Genomic DNA, 20064 nt, shown 5'->3' on the forward strand with positions numbered 1-20064 from the left:
TGGCTCAGATTTTTAGAATAAAAGCAACCTCAGGGTTGACCTGAAAATAGCTGTATAAACATTCCTTGAAATCCCTAGGTTGCATCTTCCTGGCTTCCACTGAGGGCAGAGGGAGGCAAGGCTGAAATTTAGCAAATATGTGCTACTATTCCTTTTTATATATGAAAAAAATGACCAACTAATATTACATTAGTAGAACTGAACTTGTTTGCACGTAGGTACATTAAAATGAAACACCTTAAATAAAAAAAACTGCAAAAAAAAAAAAAAATGTACTCCCAATCCTTTTTTCTAGAGGGTTAGGCAGAGGCTTAATTTTATGAAAGTTTAATATGCAGGTAACTTTAATGTGAGTAGTCCCACTGACTGCAGTGAGAACCATCAGGTGTATTAAATTGGAGAGCCAGAAATGATTGGTCACTTTTGAAAATGGAGGACATGGCAAAAGGAACACTAAAAGCATGTGTTAGCTTGCACTATAACAACAATGAATTTACCTGTGTACCTTTGCTAACCTTAACAGAGGACAGAGAAGTTGCTGGAAACAATTGATCAGCTTTACTTGGAATTTGCTAAGAGAGCTGCTCCTTTCAACAACTGGATGGAAGGCGCAATGGAAGACTTACAGGACATGTTTATTGTTCACAGCATAGAGGAAATTCAGGTAAGTGGGAGCATGCTTTTAGTTTCCAATTCTAAAGAAATCAGGAGAGGAATCCTTGTCTTCTTGTGGCATGAATACATATATAAGAGAAAACATATCTTACCTTGAAATTATCTTTCTAGGAGAATGTCTTCTCTGTTGTATAAGACTTTTCTATAAAGAAAGATGAACTGCAAGAAGAAATGGCCCTTTCAAGAAAATAGGCCCAATACTTTTCCCCTTGGAAAGAATTCATAGCCAGAGATCTAGAAGGCAGAAATATAACTATAGCTTACTTGTAAACATCATTTTAAGGGATTCATTTTGTTTTTCTTAGGCTGTAGTCAAAATCAAAGTTACAGTAATACATTTGTGCAGCTGTACTGAAAGGATGCTGTCAGGTATTTACTACCTACATGTAGACCTGAATCCTGCATCATAATACATTAGAGAGGGACAGCTCAATTGGTGGCAGTTAACATGCAGTCCCCGATGGCATCTCCCCACCTTGCAGTGGAAGGAGGCCCCAAAAGACTTCATGTCACCTGTGTAGCATGTGGGCGAGGGGATTATGTGCTGGTAGCGCAGTCCATGTGGTGGGGTGAATTCCTGGTGGCTGTCCCCACAGCATGGGCTTCTGCAGCATGTAGCCCCCAGCAAGGGTGTCAGTTTCATGTCCTCTTCCCCTGTGAAGACAATATACATGTGGGATAAAATCTCAACCCTATTGACATTAATGGTAAATTTCCCATTTGTTTTCCATGGAACTTGAATTCAAATTGTGAACTCTTTGGGTATGTGCAGAAGTGCTCTATGCACATTTTACAGTGCTGTAATCTAGAGCACTTTTTATAGCATGATAAAGTTATAGTGCTTTTAAACATAACAGAAGAGCAGTGATTGGGGGTGGGGGGTGGACTCTGAGCCTCCCTGCACTTTCCAGGCTAGGAAGCAGGGGGCACTCCACAGTCTCCTGGGGCTTCTCCACTAGTCAGAAATTTGACCAGCATACAGAAGTTATTTAAAATACAGTGCTTCAAATGTAATGCCTCAGTTAACAAGGGTTAATTTAAAATGCTGTACCCATTTAAAGTGCTGTAAAGCCATGCACTTCTGTTAAGTCACGGCAATAACGTGCTTTAAATGGTGAAAAAAGAAATTCTGTACACAGCCTTCAGGTCACTGAAGAGGAAATTTGCAATGAAAAATTGTAGTAAAAAGACTTCCTTGGACCAGTTGATCATATTTTGCTGATTTTTAAGTAGTTAAGAAACAGTAGCAGGATAAAATGGCACGTTTATTAAACGCCTGTTTTTTTCTAACAACACTTGAGTTTAATAAAACTGCAAAGTTAAAAAAAAGATATTTTTTTTACCTGTCAACCTCTCTCAGTGAATGAATGGTAACACTAAGTGGTCCAGTTTCACTTTTTATGCATTAGCACAAATATTAGATTTTCAGTATTTATTGCAAATAACTCTCTCTCTCCCTCTCCCCTTTGCCATCTCCCCAAATAAAAATAACATTTTAATGAATTGCAACTTTTCTACTGAAGTACTTAGGTGTGGTAGTCTGACAGCAGACAGGCTGGCAGCTAACTAGTTCAGAGAGGCATGAGCTTTTATAGGCAGCAACCCATGTCATCAGATGCTAGGAACGGACTGCAGTCCATCAGAAAAAGTAGACTGTTGCCTATGAAAGCTTGTGCATCTCTGAACCAGTTAGTCTAATGTATTTATATCAGGCCTTCAACACCACAGAACTGTGATTCTAATGTACAATACTAATGCTCTCCCTCTTTGTTTCTGATTTCAGAGTTTAATCACTGCCCATGAACAGTTTAAAGCCACTTTGCCAGAGGCAGATGGTGAAAGACAGGCTATCCTCTCAATCCACAATGAAGTTGAGAAAGTTATTCAGAGCTACAATATGAGAATAAGTTCAAACAATCCTTACAGCACTGTCACTCTGGATGAAATCCGCACCAAGTGGGAAAAGGTACTGTATTCTCAAGTGGAAAGACTGTTGCAGGAATACTGTTCTCATTTATGAATAATGAGAATGTGCAGGAAACTTGGCTGCAGTAATTGTGAATTTTCCACACCCTGCCTTGACTCCCCTTTGCAAAAAATAAATAAATTAATTAAATAAAATAAAATTTAAAAAATTGCCAGATGATCCCATAACACTCAGGAGGATCTGTGCCTGTTATCCATGTGTAAACACTTCAGGAACATGCCCAGGATGAAATTTTTGTATTAAAAATCATTGTTAGTCTGGACACAAGAAAAGATATGGTAATGTGAAATAAAGTTACTGGCTAGAAGAAGCTTGGATGTGATTATGAACAGTATGAGTAGCTGGTGAGAGAAGAAATATGTATTAAGAAAATGTCAAATGTATTTAACATTGCTAATCAGGTTTCAGTTCATTTGTAGAGAACAAACTTAGTAGGTCATTTGGATAACTGATATATGGGATTGAGAGGAGAATTTGGCTCCCATCTTAATTTTTATTCTATAAAGTGTATTTAAAACACATTTTAAATGTTAGATAGGGGTGCATATCTTAAATTTACCTATGAAGTAAGATTACACTAACCTGAATTGCAATTGCTTTCTTTATTCATATGGCTATATAGTTAAAGACTGCGAATACTTATTTCAAGAAACCAATTGTGCTCCCTTTGAAATTAAATGAAAACTTGCCAGGCATTTCAGTGGGTGCTGGATCAGCTTCCTGATCTGCTTTTGGAAAACACTTAAAAGGCAAATACAAAGAATAACCACGAATATTCACATCCATGCAAATACACAGTATACAGTGCAAACCATGGAAAGCTGATTCAAGCAGGTTATGAGGCCAAAGCACTGAGACCCAAACTCAGATTCCATGTAACAACAATGCATTGTGGGCAAAAAATAATTTCTGGAGCTCACTTACCCAGACTCATCTATATTCAAACCAAGCCCATCATATCTCTTCTCAACCTATCCTAGAGGCTCTGCTTAAATGAAATTCTGTGTGCCAATTAAAGCTAAGTGAAGTTGATAGGAAGTAATTTACTCAGAATGTGTTTCAAAAGCCAAAAAACCAAAACCCAACAACAAAAAAACCCGAAGAACAAACCTGTGGTGACAAAATAAATAGTCTTAAACTTGAATGCAGGAAGAGGTAAGATTTTCTTTGACTTAAAATTTCATCTTTCTGGTCACATTCCCAGCTTTAGTTTCAAGTTACTAAAGGAATGTTGACAATGGCATGTTCTATACAAAAAGGAGTTTAAATTGCTTGGGGGAGCCACCCAAGGCACCTTCTATTCTATGACTTCTGTTTTCAAATTGCACTTTAAATGGAAAAACTTGTGATTAACTTCAAAAATCACCATCTACCAGGTCATGCTCTATTAATTTTACAAATGTGATCTGATCTGAGTTACTCGTATTCATCCTCATGCTTTTGGCACCCTGACAGGTGAAGCAACTTGTGCCTGTGAGGGATCAAGCTTTACAGGAGGAGTTAGCTCGTCAGCATTCTAATGAACGTCTTCGTCGCCAATTTGCTGCTCAGGCCAATGTCATTGGACCATGGATCCAGACCAAGATGGAGGTGAGTACCACTCAGGCTGTGAAGAATAGGTGTCTGTACACACAGCATATTGGTGGCCTGGACTGCAATGCTCTGGCGCTCCAAACAACTTTTTAGTATCTGATGAATTAAGCTGCTGCTTGTGATAGCTTATGTATCTCTCATTTAATTAGGCTATAAAGTGCAAATCTACCCTGCCTTCTGCCACCCAAACAAATGCAATCAACTCCTTTAAAGGTTTTTAAAGCAATGAGAGATCATAAAAGCTAATAAAAGCTCTCTAGATAGATTAGATTAGTTGTTTTAGAAGAAAATGAAAGTTGTAGAATGGGGATTTTTAAAGGCACAAAGTGTTGATAGTTAAATGGAGTTGTACCTTTGAAAATCAGTTCCTAGACAATGATGATTATTACTTCGGTTGTGATCTTTTCACAAAGACAGCATGGTCCTGATGTTGCCTCCAGAGGTAAGTGTGCATCTCATCTGGGGAGTGTAATTCAGGGTAGAATATGTTCTTTTTGTGCAGAGGGTTATATTGTTGCCAACTCTTAGTATGAAAACATTGCTTTTTCATGTAAATGCTTGGCAAATTAATAAACCTGCAGCTTAATTCTTTTATTTGTTTCCATGTAATAGGAAATTGCCCGCAGCTCTATTGAAATGACAGGGCCTTTGGAGGACCAGATGAATCAACTGAAGCAATATGAGCACAATATCATCAACTACAAAACAAATATTGACAAGCTGGAAGGAGACCATCAGCTTATCCAGGAAGCACTAGTGTTTGATAACAAGCATACCAGCTATACCATGGAGGTAGCTATGAATTCACTACTGTTCTTGTCAGGCATTCTGTTATCAGATTCATTATAACCCCCCTCCCTGATCTGACAGGGATCTAAAACAAGGCAGAATTTACTAGACTTTTAATTTATTAGCAGCAGAAGAAAAACAGGTTTCTAAGGTTCAGTTTGTTTTGACTTGATTTTGTGACTCAAACAAAACTTTTAATCTTTTTAAAACTAAAATACCATCTTATCTGGCCAGCTCAATGCTGAGGAAGGTCCTAGCGTTGCTGCTTGTTGAGGTTTTATTTTGTCTACAAAAAGGTGGTGTATGGATTATTGACCAGGTAAATATTACTAAATATTTCTATTGGAACATAAAGGCTATATCTTTGACTTCTTTAATAATTTCTTTTGACAAACAACTTCATTTTCTGAAATAGAATCTTTCCTGGCTCTGTTCTTTCTTTAAACTCAAGGCTTTTCTACCATGAGAGCACTAAGTCTTCTTTCACTTTTTTCATTTATTTCCCATGACAAATAAACAACTTTACAATGAAGGCTGCAAACCTGCCAATACTTACATCTGAGGCACTTTCCATACTAAGTTTTCCCATGAACTAAATGAAACTACCTAGGTGCATAAAGTGACTCATCAGTTTTAGTGTTCAAAGAGTTTGGGGCCAAAGGTAAGAAAGTGACTTTAACTAGAAAGTTTTGGAGACAATGTTGTGCCAGCCAAATACTTCCCAGAATTAAGCCAACACTCTTGAATCCAAGTGTTGTAATCTAAGACAACAATGGATTATGTAGCTAAAATGTGCATTATCATCCAGCATTGAAACAGGACATGAATAGATACAAGTTTAGGAAAGAATTCCATGTTTTTCTGTACATCACCTGTGTGGTGGGCCAGTAGGGGGTGCTCCTGCACTGAGCCACCTACTCACTGCACCCAACCACCTTCCAGGCTCTGAGTGCCTCCCTGGGGGTGCCTCATGTCCGGCTGACCCCCTTCCTGGAGCACACCCGCTAGCCTGGTGTAGAGTTGCCACCACCCAGGGACAGGCTTGATCCTGGCACTGCACCTTCTGGGAAACATAGGCCTAGTAGCCCTCAAGGGTACTTGACTCACTTCAAGAACTTGGGGTGCTTCCATCAGCTGGAAGCACAAGTAGTGGTCTCCCTTAGTCAGCTGAACCAAGGGGACCCCAAGGCATAATCTAGACCCACTCCCAATAAGTCTCCCATGCTAGGTACAAAGGAGAACTTAGAACCTACTAGAGTGCCCAAGCCCATCACCCAGGTATATGATGCCAGTCACGTAGGCAGAGGGAGCAGGTTTCCCCCCTCCCTCAGGAATGGATCCAGCTCAGGTTACCTAAAGAGATAGGGTAAGGTGTGTATCCTCTGCTGTGCCCATCCTAACCAAATTGTCACAGAGCAGAGTTTTGGGGAGAACCAGAGGTGACCTTCTGCCAGAACCTGTACTTCTGATGTATTCATAGTAATAGGTTAGAGCTAACAAGCAACTTTTCATATAAATATTCCAGCTGCCATTGTTTTCTCTTTTACTTTCCTTTTTTGTAATCTAAATAGCTGTTTTATGACTAATTTGAAGAATCTGTGTGTCCTCTCCTATAGCATATCCGTGTTGGATGGGAACTCCTCCTGACTACCATTGCCCGAACTATCAATGAAGTTGAGACTCAGATCCTTACAAGAGATGCCAAGGGTATCACCCAAGAACAAATGAATGAATTCAGAGCATCCTTCAATCACTTCGATAGGGTACAGTACTCCTACATTTTCTATACTTCCAAAAAGCAAGTTTCTTTTCATTTTAAATGTCACTGTCTTAAAAAAAATCCAAGATGTATTAGAATAGATCATTTCATGAGTAATAAAGAAAAATAAAAGAGGAGTCATATTCTCTTAAAATCATAGAATTGATTATATAGATGATTTAAAGATAAATTTCTGTTCAAGTTTGATATATAATGCAGAGCAAAACAGCTGATTCAATATTTGCATCAACCTATTAAAATAAAAAAGAAAATAGGTAATTGTATATGGTACACAGAGATATAGTCCCTTACATTAAAGCACTAGCAAGTTATATGCTTTCTCCCAGTACCAATTCCTTCCATCACCAGGTTGTGCAGAATTGCTTGCCTTGACCCTCTGGGACCACTGGTTTTAAACCAGCCTTGGCTCCAGAGATCTGCACACACACACACTCACTAACACTGAACCCATTCAAGGCTCAGTGCCTTTTCCCTTTCATCTTTATCCAATTAGCTGAATTGTTACTCGCACTCCTGAAACCAAATTGGTTTACATGCACCTGGATTTATTCTTGTATACATTAGGATAGTCACTTGGTACCCGGCCTTTCAGAGAAAAACAAAACTTTTTGCATTAGAGGCAAACACATAGGGTGTTTATACATGTGCTCTGGGAGAAGGGGGAAGACACTCTAATTAGAGCGACTCTCAGAGCTGCTCTAATTAAAGCACCCAGAGCATTTCATGTGTCAGTGTCCCCACACTCAAAGCTTTTTGAATGAGCTTTAGATAAAATGCCCCCACTGCCATTTTTAAGCTCATGCTGATGCATGAGATGCTGGGGGCTGCTGGAGCACGGTAATAATTACCATACTCCAATGTACTATAATTACAGCATGTTGGAGCAGCCTTGCTGCTCATGTATAGGCACCCATAAGTTAAAAGAGGGTAGATCACAGGAGTCAGTGATAGATTTTATAGAAAAACTAAATATAATTGTAGTGCAATGTAATTCCTCTTTCCATTCAGTAAGAAAGCAGAGGATAACATCCTAGAGACAACAATAAATTTCCCAGGGTAGGAAGCTAAAAGGCTTTCACAGTGCACTGGAGCAGATAATTGAGCAATTAGAGACATTAAAAGCAGACAAGAACATCAGGCACAGATTTATTACACCATATAGTTTAAGTGAATCTATTAAAGAAAAGAAGGAACTTTTCACAAAGATGACCGATCACAGCAGAATTTGCACTGTGAAGTCCCCACAGATTTGCTTGCTCCCTAGATAACATGGCTGAGGAGGTAATGCATAGTTGGCAATCACATCCCATTTTACTTTCTTTTTCAGCCTCAGTTTTAACTTTTTAATTTTCTATAGCCACAAACAAAATTGGAAGGTCTTGTGGGTCATGTGAGCCATGTGTTAGGGGCCACTGGGTATAGCCAGTTCTAGCAGTTAGCTCTCATGAATTTAGAAGAAGGGCTTTTTGCCCCCCTAAATAGCAGCAGTGCCAGCTGTCACAGGCCAGCTGGCACTGTGAGTGTATCAATTTTATCACAGGCCAACTGGGCTGTTCGATTCAGTTTCAGATCGAGGAGGCAAAGTTGGGAGTGAAGTAAAGGCAAATTTATTATAGCTTACACACACACACAACAGTTAACAGAAAAATAAATGTTATTAAAGAGCTAATAGTAAATAACAGATAATAACAACAGATAGATAGATCAATTCTGTCACAGGCCAACTGGGCAGTGCGAGGGTATTAGCCACTGGGCTTGTTCAAAACAACAGATAGACAGACATGGGTTGGCAACTTATCGATAGTCCCTCAATGCTAGGTACACGTCAAGTGATTCCAGCGCAGTCAGGTGTCTCCGATCGACGCTGTCAGAAGGATTACCGGGGAAGGTCCCTTGATCAGGATCTGATCCTCACTCACACCAGGAGTCCGGGGTCTGTGGAACATAAATGATGGTTCTGTTCCCTTCTTCCTGCTGGTTACTTGATGCACACACTTTTTATACCTAGTCTTATGTTAATCTGTTGGCTTTAGAGCCACTCATAATGTTTCCCTATAGCTGTTACCCTATGGGATTGAAAGGTGCTAAAAATTATCATAAAAGGTTACTACCCAGACTTAGGTTTATCCAATAAGCAAATTATAAGGCAGCACCTTTAGGTTTGAATTGACATTGCTCTGCCTAAGCCCCAACCCCTTTTAGGTTTCATTTGAATATGCTTTCTTGGGATGTGCTTTCCTGGAATGTGTTGGGTGTGCCAGGCAGTTGGATCCAGTTTTTTATCATCATAGCTGAACCCTGAGCAGAAACCGTTAGGTCAGCAAATCTCACATCTACAGCTTTTCCTATGGGGCCCAGTCAGTTCCATGAACAGTTAATTTTATCATTTTGGTTAAACTTATGACAGACAAGTTACATTTGTGGCTTACAAACTTACAAGCTTTATATTAACTAATATTACCTATTTAGGCAAAATACCACATGCCTCCAAGAAGCACATATTTATTGCTTATTAATCCCTCTGGTTCTGGCCTTCACAGCCAGCTCCAATAGCTGTGAGGGGATAGCATGGAAAGCTGGTGAAGCACAGGCTGTGGTAGCCACATGAGTGTATGGCCATACTCTTGGTACTTCACAAGGCATGAAGATTATATGGAGAAACAAAGCTTTATGGGAGCCAACGCTTTTGTTATAGAGCTTCCACCTTTTCAGCAACCAGCAATCAGACCTAGAGATTCTAGAGGAAACAATACACAAGCATAGCAGCTGTATGCAGTGGGCCAAGAGTAAGGTAGTGCTTTGACAAAGATTTATGCAGGGTAGGAGAGGCCAGGCCCTAGGAAAAGAAGGTAAAACCAGAGGACTAGAGAGTAGTTAATATTCACCAGTGTGAAAGTTTAAGAAAGGAAAAAGTAAAATGCTAAAATACCCAGCTATTAAAGCAGTCTTCCTGCATGGACAGATAGTGGAAATGCTGATAAGAGTGAAGGTTGCATGGATGAATTAAAGTCTAATTTAATGGGAAGATGTGATTCAGTCGACAAAGGTTAGGAGGCAGTGATTTTTTTTTTTCATTGAGCAAACTCATTTGAGAGACTGAAGATGCTTTTTCAATGTTACATCTTCCCTTCATTCCCACACACTTAAATATTCAATGTCAGAGGATAAAAGGTATCAACTCTGCTTCAGAGTTTATTTAGGTATACTTGAGAAAAGATTCTCTAAGCTGGATATTTAGACAGATACAGCAAAATTATGAAATTCTTTGCCTTGAATTGAAATGAAGGTGAAATTGGGTCACCTGAATTTGGCCCTAAAAACATGAAAAGCATCATATTCTCCCTGTAAGACAAAATGTTGGTTTTACTTTTATAATGAATAATTCTATTGTTTCAAACAGTGGTTTTATGTATGATGTATTTGTACATTGAAAGAATTAAAACGTAATTCACAATGACAAACATTTAGCAAAGATCCGAAATATTAATATAATGCCTGATGAGTAGGCTTTAAATATATAAACACAACAGGATCATTAATGAATGTCTTAGCTTAATGTTTCTTGGCAGTCTTTCATTTTAAACCAAAATCTAAACTATGAAGCTGTGTTTGTGTGAGTATTATCAAAGTACTAATTTGCAAAGAGTTACTAACTGCTTCTCATTTATTTTGAGATGCATGAGACTAACAACTGTTTATAGACTACCTCCAAGGAGAACTTCATGTAGTTATAGATTTGAGAGGGGAATCCCTTACTACATTTCTAGGAAAATTGCAATTGCAAAGAAACAACATCATAATTATATTGTAGTGCAAAATCTGTTACCATTAAAAATAGATTTTGCAGTCCTTCCCACTCTGAATGAGGGTCTTAGGATTAGGCCCACATTATTTTGAATGGCTTCTACATGGGTGGAGCTTACCATATCTTGTTCAAGGCTGTGCCTGAAGGCACAATCTAGTTCCAAGTGTGGACATTCATGATCTGTAGAGCTGGTATATTTTCTCTTCAGATTTATTGCAACAGGAAATAAAAAGGACGGAGACAAAATTCACTTTAGAGCTGAAAGTTTTTTTGGTGCTCAAAGTGATGTACAAGTGATTTTTCATAAACAGAAATTGGAATAGTGAACGGTATATTTGGCAACTGGCAACTCTCAGTTCTTTCTTGGTTTCCACATCATTGTTAATGGTAGAGGTTCTTATTTCAGATTTGATGCAGTTCAATAAATACATGATTGCAAAGTATATGATTATCTACTGTAGCTATATATGCAATACCAGGTGAAGTTCTTGTTTCCCTGGTCAGAGGAAATGACTCTGAGCCAAAGTCTACTTTTTGTGCAAACCACAGACTTTAAATGGGAGCTTTGCATGGAAAACAATAGCAAGATTGACACTATATTTTACCTAACAGCTTCGTCTAAAACAATACATGTCAGTAAACTCATGTAGATAAGTTAACATTCATTGAGGATGCATTACTTTCACTTAGAATTTTGTCTTTGTAGATGGCCACATATAAATCAAAGAGGGAAAAGGACAAGTTTTAGGGGATTAATAATGAGACAAGACAGGACATTTCAGTGTTTTGTTCTGGGTTGGAAGGGAAGGATGAAGAAGGCAAAGTTATTTATATCCCTTTAGAACTCATGTAAATGTTTAATGTTGGCTTGTAAACAATGCAAATATGAAGAAACTTTTCTCCATATATGAGGCATCACATTATATTTTAAAACAGGGAAAGCAATAGAAAGAGATCTATGACTTCATTGTAAGGTATCTTCATATGAAGTGCAATTGTGTTTTCAAGAGTTTTCGAGAGTAAGTTAGACAAACACTTGGCTGGGATAGTTTAGTCAGGGACAACCCTGGCTTGAGCAGGGGGCTAGATTAGATGACCATGAGGGGTCTCTTCCAGCACTAATTTCCTATGATTCTATGTTTATTTGATGTGTGGCATAAAAAGGGGTGTATTTTAGACCAGGATCAATGCATGCTACAAAATTCATGAAGCCTCCGATGTTGCCTTACTACTTGGTACAAGCAACCACGCCCAGCTCGTGAAGTGGATACTAACTCTGGAATTACATTTGTTTCCCTCCACACACCTATTCAGGGAATGATTGATAGATACACATAGCTAAGGATTCATAGATCTTACAACTCCTGCACTGTGCCCTCATATGTCTGCTGTACAACAAGGACTGGGTTGTACAAAAAGCAGGAGCACATGCCAATACTATCCACCACCAAACTTGGTCAAACAGTCCTAATTCCTCCATAGTCTGGCTCCAACAGGCTGACAGAAAGTGGGAGAGGATTTGACTATTAGTTCCTGTCATGTTTTTTATACTCTGCTAGGCCTTATAAATAAAGTTGAATATGTGAATTCACTGCTGGTGTAATTTTCTCTTGGAGCTGATCCAGAAGTGAGCTTGGAGAGGAGAGAAATTTTTGGAGGCATTGTAGACAGTTTTCTAAAAAAATCTGCTGTGTGCAGTGGTAACCAAAAAAAGCCCCTAAAGTGCTGAACATCTTTGGTAAGTTGGATTTATTAATAAATAAAGTTTTAAAAAGCATTGGGCATCATTAAGAAAGGAATTGAAAACATGCAACTATAGAAATCCATGGTGCATCCATGTCTTGATTACTGTGTGGTGTTTTGGTTCCACATTTCAAAAAGAATGTAGTAGACTTAGAAAAGGTACTGGAATGATCAAGGGGATAGAGCAGCTGCCGTACCAGGAGAGATTAAAAGGGCTAGGATTCTTCAGTTTAGAAGGAAAAAGGCTGAGGGGGGAGATGGTAGGGTTCTATAAAATCATGATGTGTATGGACAAAGTCAATGGGGAATTGTTATTCACCAAGTCCTAGAATGCTAGAAATAGGGGGCACCCACTGACATTACACAGGTGTAAAACTAACAAGAGAAAATACTTTTTTTTATATGGCATGTAGTTAATTTGTGGAACTCATTAGCACAGGAGGTTGTAGAGACAGATAGGGTAGCCAGATTCAAAAAGAAACTAGACAAATTTGTGGGTGGTAGATCCATTAATAGCTATTAAGCAGAGCAGTCAAGGATATATCCGCTGGCATGTCTGAACCAATGATGATGGATGCCAGGAGGGTATGACAGGGGACAGATTACTCTATACTCTGTGTATATGCTATCCCACTCAAGCATTCACACCTGCCATTGCCAGAGACAAGATACTGGGATAGATGGACCATTGGTCTGACCCAGTATAGCACTTCTTATGTTCTTATGAGTTATGAGTCAGAATGGATTGGCATGTTTGGGAGTCTATAGTAATTGTTTGAAATAGGGTACTTCACAGCAAACATTGTCCCATTAATTATGGCTGAATTTAAAGGACGTACTTGATTGTCTTCATTCAAGAAACCCTGTTCAAAATTTTCATCCCCAACCTATCTGTAAACATTGGCTTTGTACTGCTGCCTCTCATCTGCACTCTGTGGAACTGTGGGAGATTAATGGCAGATGGAACAAATGTTACAACATCACTATTTTTCTAAAAATGTTGGGAGACAGGAACTGATTGTGGTACCAGTGTATTTTTTAATGCATCCAATACCTCTCTGAGACCATGTATGTTTTTAACAAATATAAGTATATAGGAGTCTCCTTTCAAAAATAGATCATTAACCCACTGACTTTTTCTCTCATGTGGAAGCCATAGAAAAAAATTGGGCCTAGCACAGTTCTACAAGTGGTCAGTCTTTGAGACCATCACAGGAAACTACTTGCAGAATTTGGAGACAAACCATAATGGCATGCATCTTAATTAAATCCGTAAACACCTTAATTGGTTCAGGGATTATGCTTGATGTTCAATCCAGAAACCAGTCTGTTTTTCAGAACTCAACATACATTTGTTGGGCTAGTTGTTAGAAAAGATAAGTAACTTAGGAAACTGAGCAAATTTGATTTGGAGTAATTGGGAGGTTAAACTTAGAACACCCCATTGTCATTTTTATAGTCCATATTCAAAGCAGACCCCACTTTAAGGTCATTAAAGAAGACAAATTACATGACTGATCAGGTTTTTCTTTTGCATTTAAGCAAAAATAAAGTTCTTCTCTTTTATTCCATTAAAAAATTAAATTAAGAGAGTAGTAACAAGCTTAATAGAATGGCTTTGTTCAGGTCAAGTTATCCATTGACTCTATTTGCTATAATGGGCAGACAAACATGAGTTTCAGGTCCCTCTTTTTTAAGTACTTTTCATCTGGAGCACTTCCATAGTCTACATATGTACAACTGCCTGTGAAGCACTTCAGTGTTATCCCTGTTTTACTCAGGGTCATTTCTTATACATTTCAAAGCATTTTTGTAGCACTATAGCACTGTGCTTCGTCTGCCTGCTCACTTTCTATAACACTTCAGAGGTATTTAAAACTGCTATAATTGTTATGTCTGTCCATGCCCATTATATGGTATGCCAACAGAAAATGAAGGACAAAACTGGTAGCATACAGGAAGAAAACATTCAGTGAAAATGTATGTTTTAGAAGAGTGGGGGTGAATTGGTTTTTACATAACAGTGACATTTCAACATTGCAGTTGGAGTAAGAACAAGAAAAGCAATGGGAACAAATATGCTACTGTAATTTTCAAATCATTCCAACAATAGAATATATGCTGCACATATACGCAATGATGGGTCTGATCTGAACTCATTATTGATAGGACTTCAGAATGTTCTGCAATACCCAACTAACCTGATTTGTGACTTTTTCCCCTCCGTTTACCTGCTGCATGCATGACCCCTGATGTGATGCTAGGATGAATCTGGAAATCTCCACTATGATGAATTTAAAGCCTGCCTCATCAGTCTCGGACAGGTTGGAAATGACCGGCAGGTAGAGGAAACTGATGAATGACTGTTTTCAGATAGATCGGCATAATAATAGGATGCAGAGGGTGTGGATTTTATCTCCAGTGTATACAGTTTTGTCATCTGCTGGTTTTGTTTGATTTAAGATTGTTTATTTGGATTCTGATAAATAACAATGGAGGTGCTGCTGCCTTCCCCATCCCACACATCGCTGCCAGTTGTTCATTGTTCACGCTTCCAAGCATGAGCTTTCCTTTGTGCTCAGAATGACCCAGTAGAAGCAGGGTGCTCTGCAAAGCAGTGAATTAGGTTAGAACACAGAACTGGCCAGTACAGGTAGACTTTATCTTACTTCTGTCTTCAATATTTCTTACCATCACCCCATTTCAGTGACCATTCTCAGCAACAGGTGATGGGTGCCGCCCTTGCCTTACTACTCAGAAATGGGTGATGGTAAGAAACTTGCTAGTGGCCAGACCTTTGCTGGGTATAGAACAATTTACTTTTTTCCATTGACCTCAGGCTCAGATCTCTGCTGAAAACTGAATCCCATTAGCTAGTTGTTAAAGGAAAGAAAACTCTTGTTTCAGCACACAGTTCAGTCTGCCTGGGCTCTGGGGTACAATAGTTTAAATATAGAGGAATGAACTTTTTTCCAGTAGGCCTTTAATGTGTCACTAGAGGATGCTACAACTTGTGATAAATATTTCAACACTGAAACCTTAAACTGTGTTGCATCACAACGAAGCAGCCTACTTTTCATGACTTTGGCTATTTCAATGACAAACTTTTCTCTGCCTTTCTCTCTTCTTTGATTGTGCTCTGTATGTTGATATGTTGTATTTGACCTCCCCTTCTTCTGGTATCATACCTTGTGATGTCTGTTTGACGTGTGTGATGTGTCAATTGTTTTAAATTGATGATGCTCCTCGTGACTCACTTTGGCAATGAACATCCTCTCATTCCATGGATCCAAACTTCTGCTGACATAAATTCGTCATCTTTATGGAAATGGTGATGGTCTCCTACCTGTCTTTGATACCTCAAACCTTCCCTCCTGTATTCCTTATGCTGCTTTGATCAATAGAAGAAGAATGGGCTGATGGATCATGACGATTTCAGAGCTTGCTTAATTTCAATGGGTTATGATTTGGTATGAATTTTAAGATACAGTGAAATTCAATTTGTGTATCACTCATAATGTTAACCACAGCTACCATAAAGCTTATCATAGTTTGCAATTAATCATATTTATACTTCAGATATTTTCTTTTTGCATTTTCTTTTATACTCTTAATGTCTAAATTTTTTTTAAATATAGCCCTGAAAGCATTTTTTCATGCTCTGTTGCATTTAGCTTCAATTTATAAAAAATATTCCTTTAATTTTCCAGTTGATAAATTAACATACGTCTTTTCAGTTTAAATCTATTATTTATTTTAAATCTCTGACATATTCTTGTAACTGAAAAATATTCCTAGAAATAAATTATTGCATTAGGAAGAATATTTTAATAATTTCTTTTGATAAATATGAACACCAGAATAATTTGTGAAACTTCACATTTCAACATGTTATTGGCCAGCATAGGTCCCAGTCCTGAAAGTAGTTTCTGACGGCCAAAACCACCATGTGATGTTATTGGGTTTCCACAGTAACATGAGATAATCAGTGCAGAATTGCTTCCAGGACCGGTGTCACAGAACCTGCTCCTCTTTATGCTAAAAACTGAATCTTTTTACATAGATGTCAGTGGGAGCCAACAGGGTGAAAAAATGAAGGACTGAGTTAAAATCCTTCAATCCACCAAGCCTTTGGTAAAGAAAAGACAGAAGAACAAAAGTATGTAGAAATAATTTAGAAAATGCTTTCAGAGTGGTAAAAGCTGCTGTCTTTACAAGACAGAATATAATTTAAAAAACCTTTTAAGTCACACTTTTAAAGGTGATATAGACAGTATAGAGCCTAAATCCTGTTAAATTTCTACAACATTTAGGTTCCTAAATTACTTAAGTGCCTTTAAAAAATTTACCCAGAGTCTCTAGTAATATGCCATATATGTTGGAGTTTGTATTTTGACAATTTCTTTTGAATTTTGTAAAAGGGTGAAGCAGAGTTTGCCCGAATCATGACCCTGGTTGATCCCAATGGGCAAGGAACTGTCTCCTTCCAGTCTTTCATTGACTTCATGACCAGAGAGACTGCGGACACGGACACAGCTGAGCAAGTCATAGCTTCCTTCAGAATCTTAGCTTCAGATAAGGTCAGTCCTTTTAGTGCTGGGCTCTAAGGATTTACCTGCACTTTACCTCTCTCTTTCAGAAACTCTGTTATTTAACTTTCCTTTACTGAAAGTCTCATACAAAATCTTTATTTCTTGCTAGTTCTCTTTTCAGGTAGTAAGACTATAGAATAAAGCTCTCACCTTTTATTCTTGTGCAGCAGGTTTGGACTTTGACCCAACTGCCTAACTGGAATGTGTGTGAAATTCAAAGCTTACTCCTTATCCTTTCATCTAACAAAGCATTAGGAAAAATCCAACGTGTCACAGAGTTTATACTCCAGCGACACAGCCTGCATATCTAGTAGGCATGCTATACGCTCACTCATATCTATGCAACAGGATTGATTTGAGGGGTAATTCCCTTGTCATAGACTTCCTTATAACTTCTACTCACAGCTGCAGCTGGGCAATGCTGTAGAATTTAGCTGATTTTAAATGCAGTTTAGATCAGCTGAACAAACCACCAGTTGCACCTAATCCTGAGCCAGATAACACCTTTATAACACATCTGTGTTAGAGGATGGCAGTGCTACAGTGATGCCTTGCCAGAGGAAAACACTGGGAAGTACACAAGCTCCTCAAAGCACTGGGTGCTCAGGATCAGTAACACGTTTCCAGAAGGTGCAACATGCTCCCTTCAATGCACCAGTTGTCAGTGCATGACTTGGGGAAAGAGAGTGGAACTCATGTTCTAGAGCAGTGGTCTCCAACCTTTTTATCCTGAAGATCACTTTTTGACACCACAGGATCTACTGCCCTGCCTCCCAGACAAACTGCCTGGGCTCTGATGCCACTCACCCAGCCCAGGCAGTTTGTCTGGCCGCTCCCAATCATGGAGCCTCTGACAGACTGTCAATAGACCAGTCGATCGAGACTGACTGGTTGGTGACCACTGTTCTAGAGTAACCAGTATATGAGGCACTGCTTGTAGGAAAGAAAGCATCTGTACTCAGAAGAGAACAGTGACTAGTGTTGTAGGAGACTCAGTTTGGGCCTCTGTATTGATTCTGTGATCTCAGCTTGTAAGGGCCAGACTGATTTTTCAAACACTTTGTCACCAGGAGTTTGCCATGAAATTGAGGTCATGTCTCAAGAAAGTAAGATTAGTGCTTTATTCTACAAAACGCAAACATCACACGTTGTTATTATACTTCTCTTTTAAATCATACCAAGAATAGTAGAAGGATGCCTTTTTATTGTTATAAATTGAAAGCAGGAACAATGACAGTAAAAGCTTGCTTAGAGATTTACAATAGCATTGAAGTGTACATAGTGTAAGGGTGATGTGGTAACCAAGATGGTCCAAGAATTATGTGAGAGACAAAGTGAAATCTTTTATTGGACCAACAATAAAAGATTCTATTGGTCCAGTGAAATATATCACCCTAAGAAAACAGCCTCTCACACTGAAGTTATCAGCATATGATTGAAAGTATGTCTACATTGCTCTCACAGAAATCATGGAAGCATCCTATAGGCACACGTGAGCCAGCTTTAAATTAGGTTGGGAACTGGTAGTAGTTTTACTGTGGCAGCACAGAGCTCAGCACAATCTGAAATACTGCTGAAAAGTGTGACTGCAAGGTAAACATACCCTGAGAAGGGTAAACTTTGACCCAATCTGTTTTCTGAAGTGGTTATTTGCACCTGCTCGTAGCTGAAGTTAAAACTAAGCAGAACTATTTTGGGGAGTTGGAAAACAGTTTATTAATATTACTGCTGTAAAATACAGCCAAAAAATTGGTTAAATGGGATGCTTTGTACATGCTTTAATGGTGGGGGGGAATTGTTTTTCAGCCCTATATTCTCGCAGAAGAGCTTCGTCGAGAGCTGCCTCCTGAGCAAGCTCAGTACTGCATCAAAAGAATGCCTCCCTACACCGGACCTGGTTCTGTCTCGGGAGCTCTGGATTACACTGTGTTTTCATCAGCACTGTATGGAGAAAGTGACCTGTAATTCTGTAATTGGCTATATTCACCCTATTCATTAAAACAAACAAACTGATTTCCCAGATAGCTTCTTGAAAGCTTTGACAAGCTGATTTTAAAATGAGTTTTTCAAATGTAGTAGGTACATTCAGTGTAAAATGCTAGACGCTAAGATAATTAGTGCACATTTCAGTGTGAAGCATTTTTAGGTTTTTAGTTTGTCTGTCTTATACACAACATTAGAACGCATTTTTTAAAAAGATATTAAATTCAGAAACTTCTGTAGAGAAAACAAAAAATAAAGCTTGTGAAAAAAATCAAAACTATTAACTTACTATGACTCAAAATAATTTTGCCATGTTCAAAAATTCTTCATGCCGTATGTGCTTCTTTTACAATGCACATGAAGTTGTACGTTAGGAGTCACATTTTCTCATGCATATGAAAGTATTGTTTCTGCAGGTACAGTTTAATAAAATACAGCTTTTCAAGGAAGAGAAACGCCAATCAGATAAAATTCTTAGCCGCTAAAATAATGCAAGACTGTATGTTTGTATCTCTTCAAAAATGTTTTTCCATTGGAATAGAAATCTGTAACACCTGAAATCTAAGCCAGCTGGTTGATAATGAGTTAGTATAGTATGATGAGCAGTACCTTTCCTTTAAGCCTTTAACCTTGCAGCTGAGAGCAAACTTTTAGAAACATAGTAAGGAAATTAATTCATATGAATTGTATTGTTTTGAGACCCTTACCCATGTCTGTGTTGAGCAGATTCTTTGTTCCCTATTTTATTAGTGAGCAGCATGCATCATCCCATGTGATGCAAACTCTTATCTGCACAAGCTCAGCATGATTGTGTTGCAGTTTCATCAATGCTCAGATTACAGTGTCTTCTGTCCAACAACAGTTCTTTTTTATATCCAGCTATGGTAGTGTAGTTGGTTTTACTGTTATTTTTTCATCTTTTAGTGACGCAAAACAGTATTTTTTTTACTTGAATCCTCACAGACATGGAGAAATGCAGTGTAATCAAATAAAAACATTCACAAAAGGTGAAATAAAATGAGCTGTGCAGCTCAGTCTACTAAAGCAATGATGTGCCTACTAAATAAAGTCTGCTTTTCAAAACTTTATGAGGATTCTGTCATGGGCATTTATTTAG

The 20064-nt window shown here is 38.4% G+C and overlaps 1 protein-coding gene across 1 annotated transcript in view; it reads left to right on the top strand.

Annotated features, from left to right (window-relative positions):
• ACTN2 (actinin alpha 2) overlaps positions 1-20035 on the top strand; it is a 105833-nt gene extending 85798 nt beyond the window's left edge. Inside the window, exons 15-22 of the mRNA XM_090044726.1 lie at positions 524-664; positions 2459-2641; positions 4118-4252; positions 4868-5047; positions 6661-6807; positions 15777-15842; positions 16794-16952; positions 18771-20035. Of these exons, the coding sequence (XP_089900852.1) occupies positions 524-664; positions 2459-2641; positions 4118-4252; positions 4868-5047; positions 6661-6807; positions 15777-15842; positions 16794-16952; positions 18771-18929 (1170 nt within the window). The 3' untranslated portion in view covers positions 18930-20035. The remainder of the gene's footprint in view (positions 1-523; positions 665-2458; positions 2642-4117; positions 4253-4867; positions 5048-6660; positions 6808-15776; positions 15843-16793; positions 16953-18770) is intronic.
• Positions 20036-20064: the final 29 nt, after the last annotated feature.

The sequence above is a fragment of the Crocodylus siamensis genome, chromosome 1 (genome assembly GCF_052110815.1).
Source record: "Crocodylus siamensis isolate JL-2025a chromosome 1, ASM5211081v1, whole genome shotgun sequence".
Classification (NCBI taxonomy): domain Eukaryota; kingdom Metazoa; phylum Chordata; order Crocodylia; family Crocodylidae; genus Crocodylus; species Crocodylus siamensis.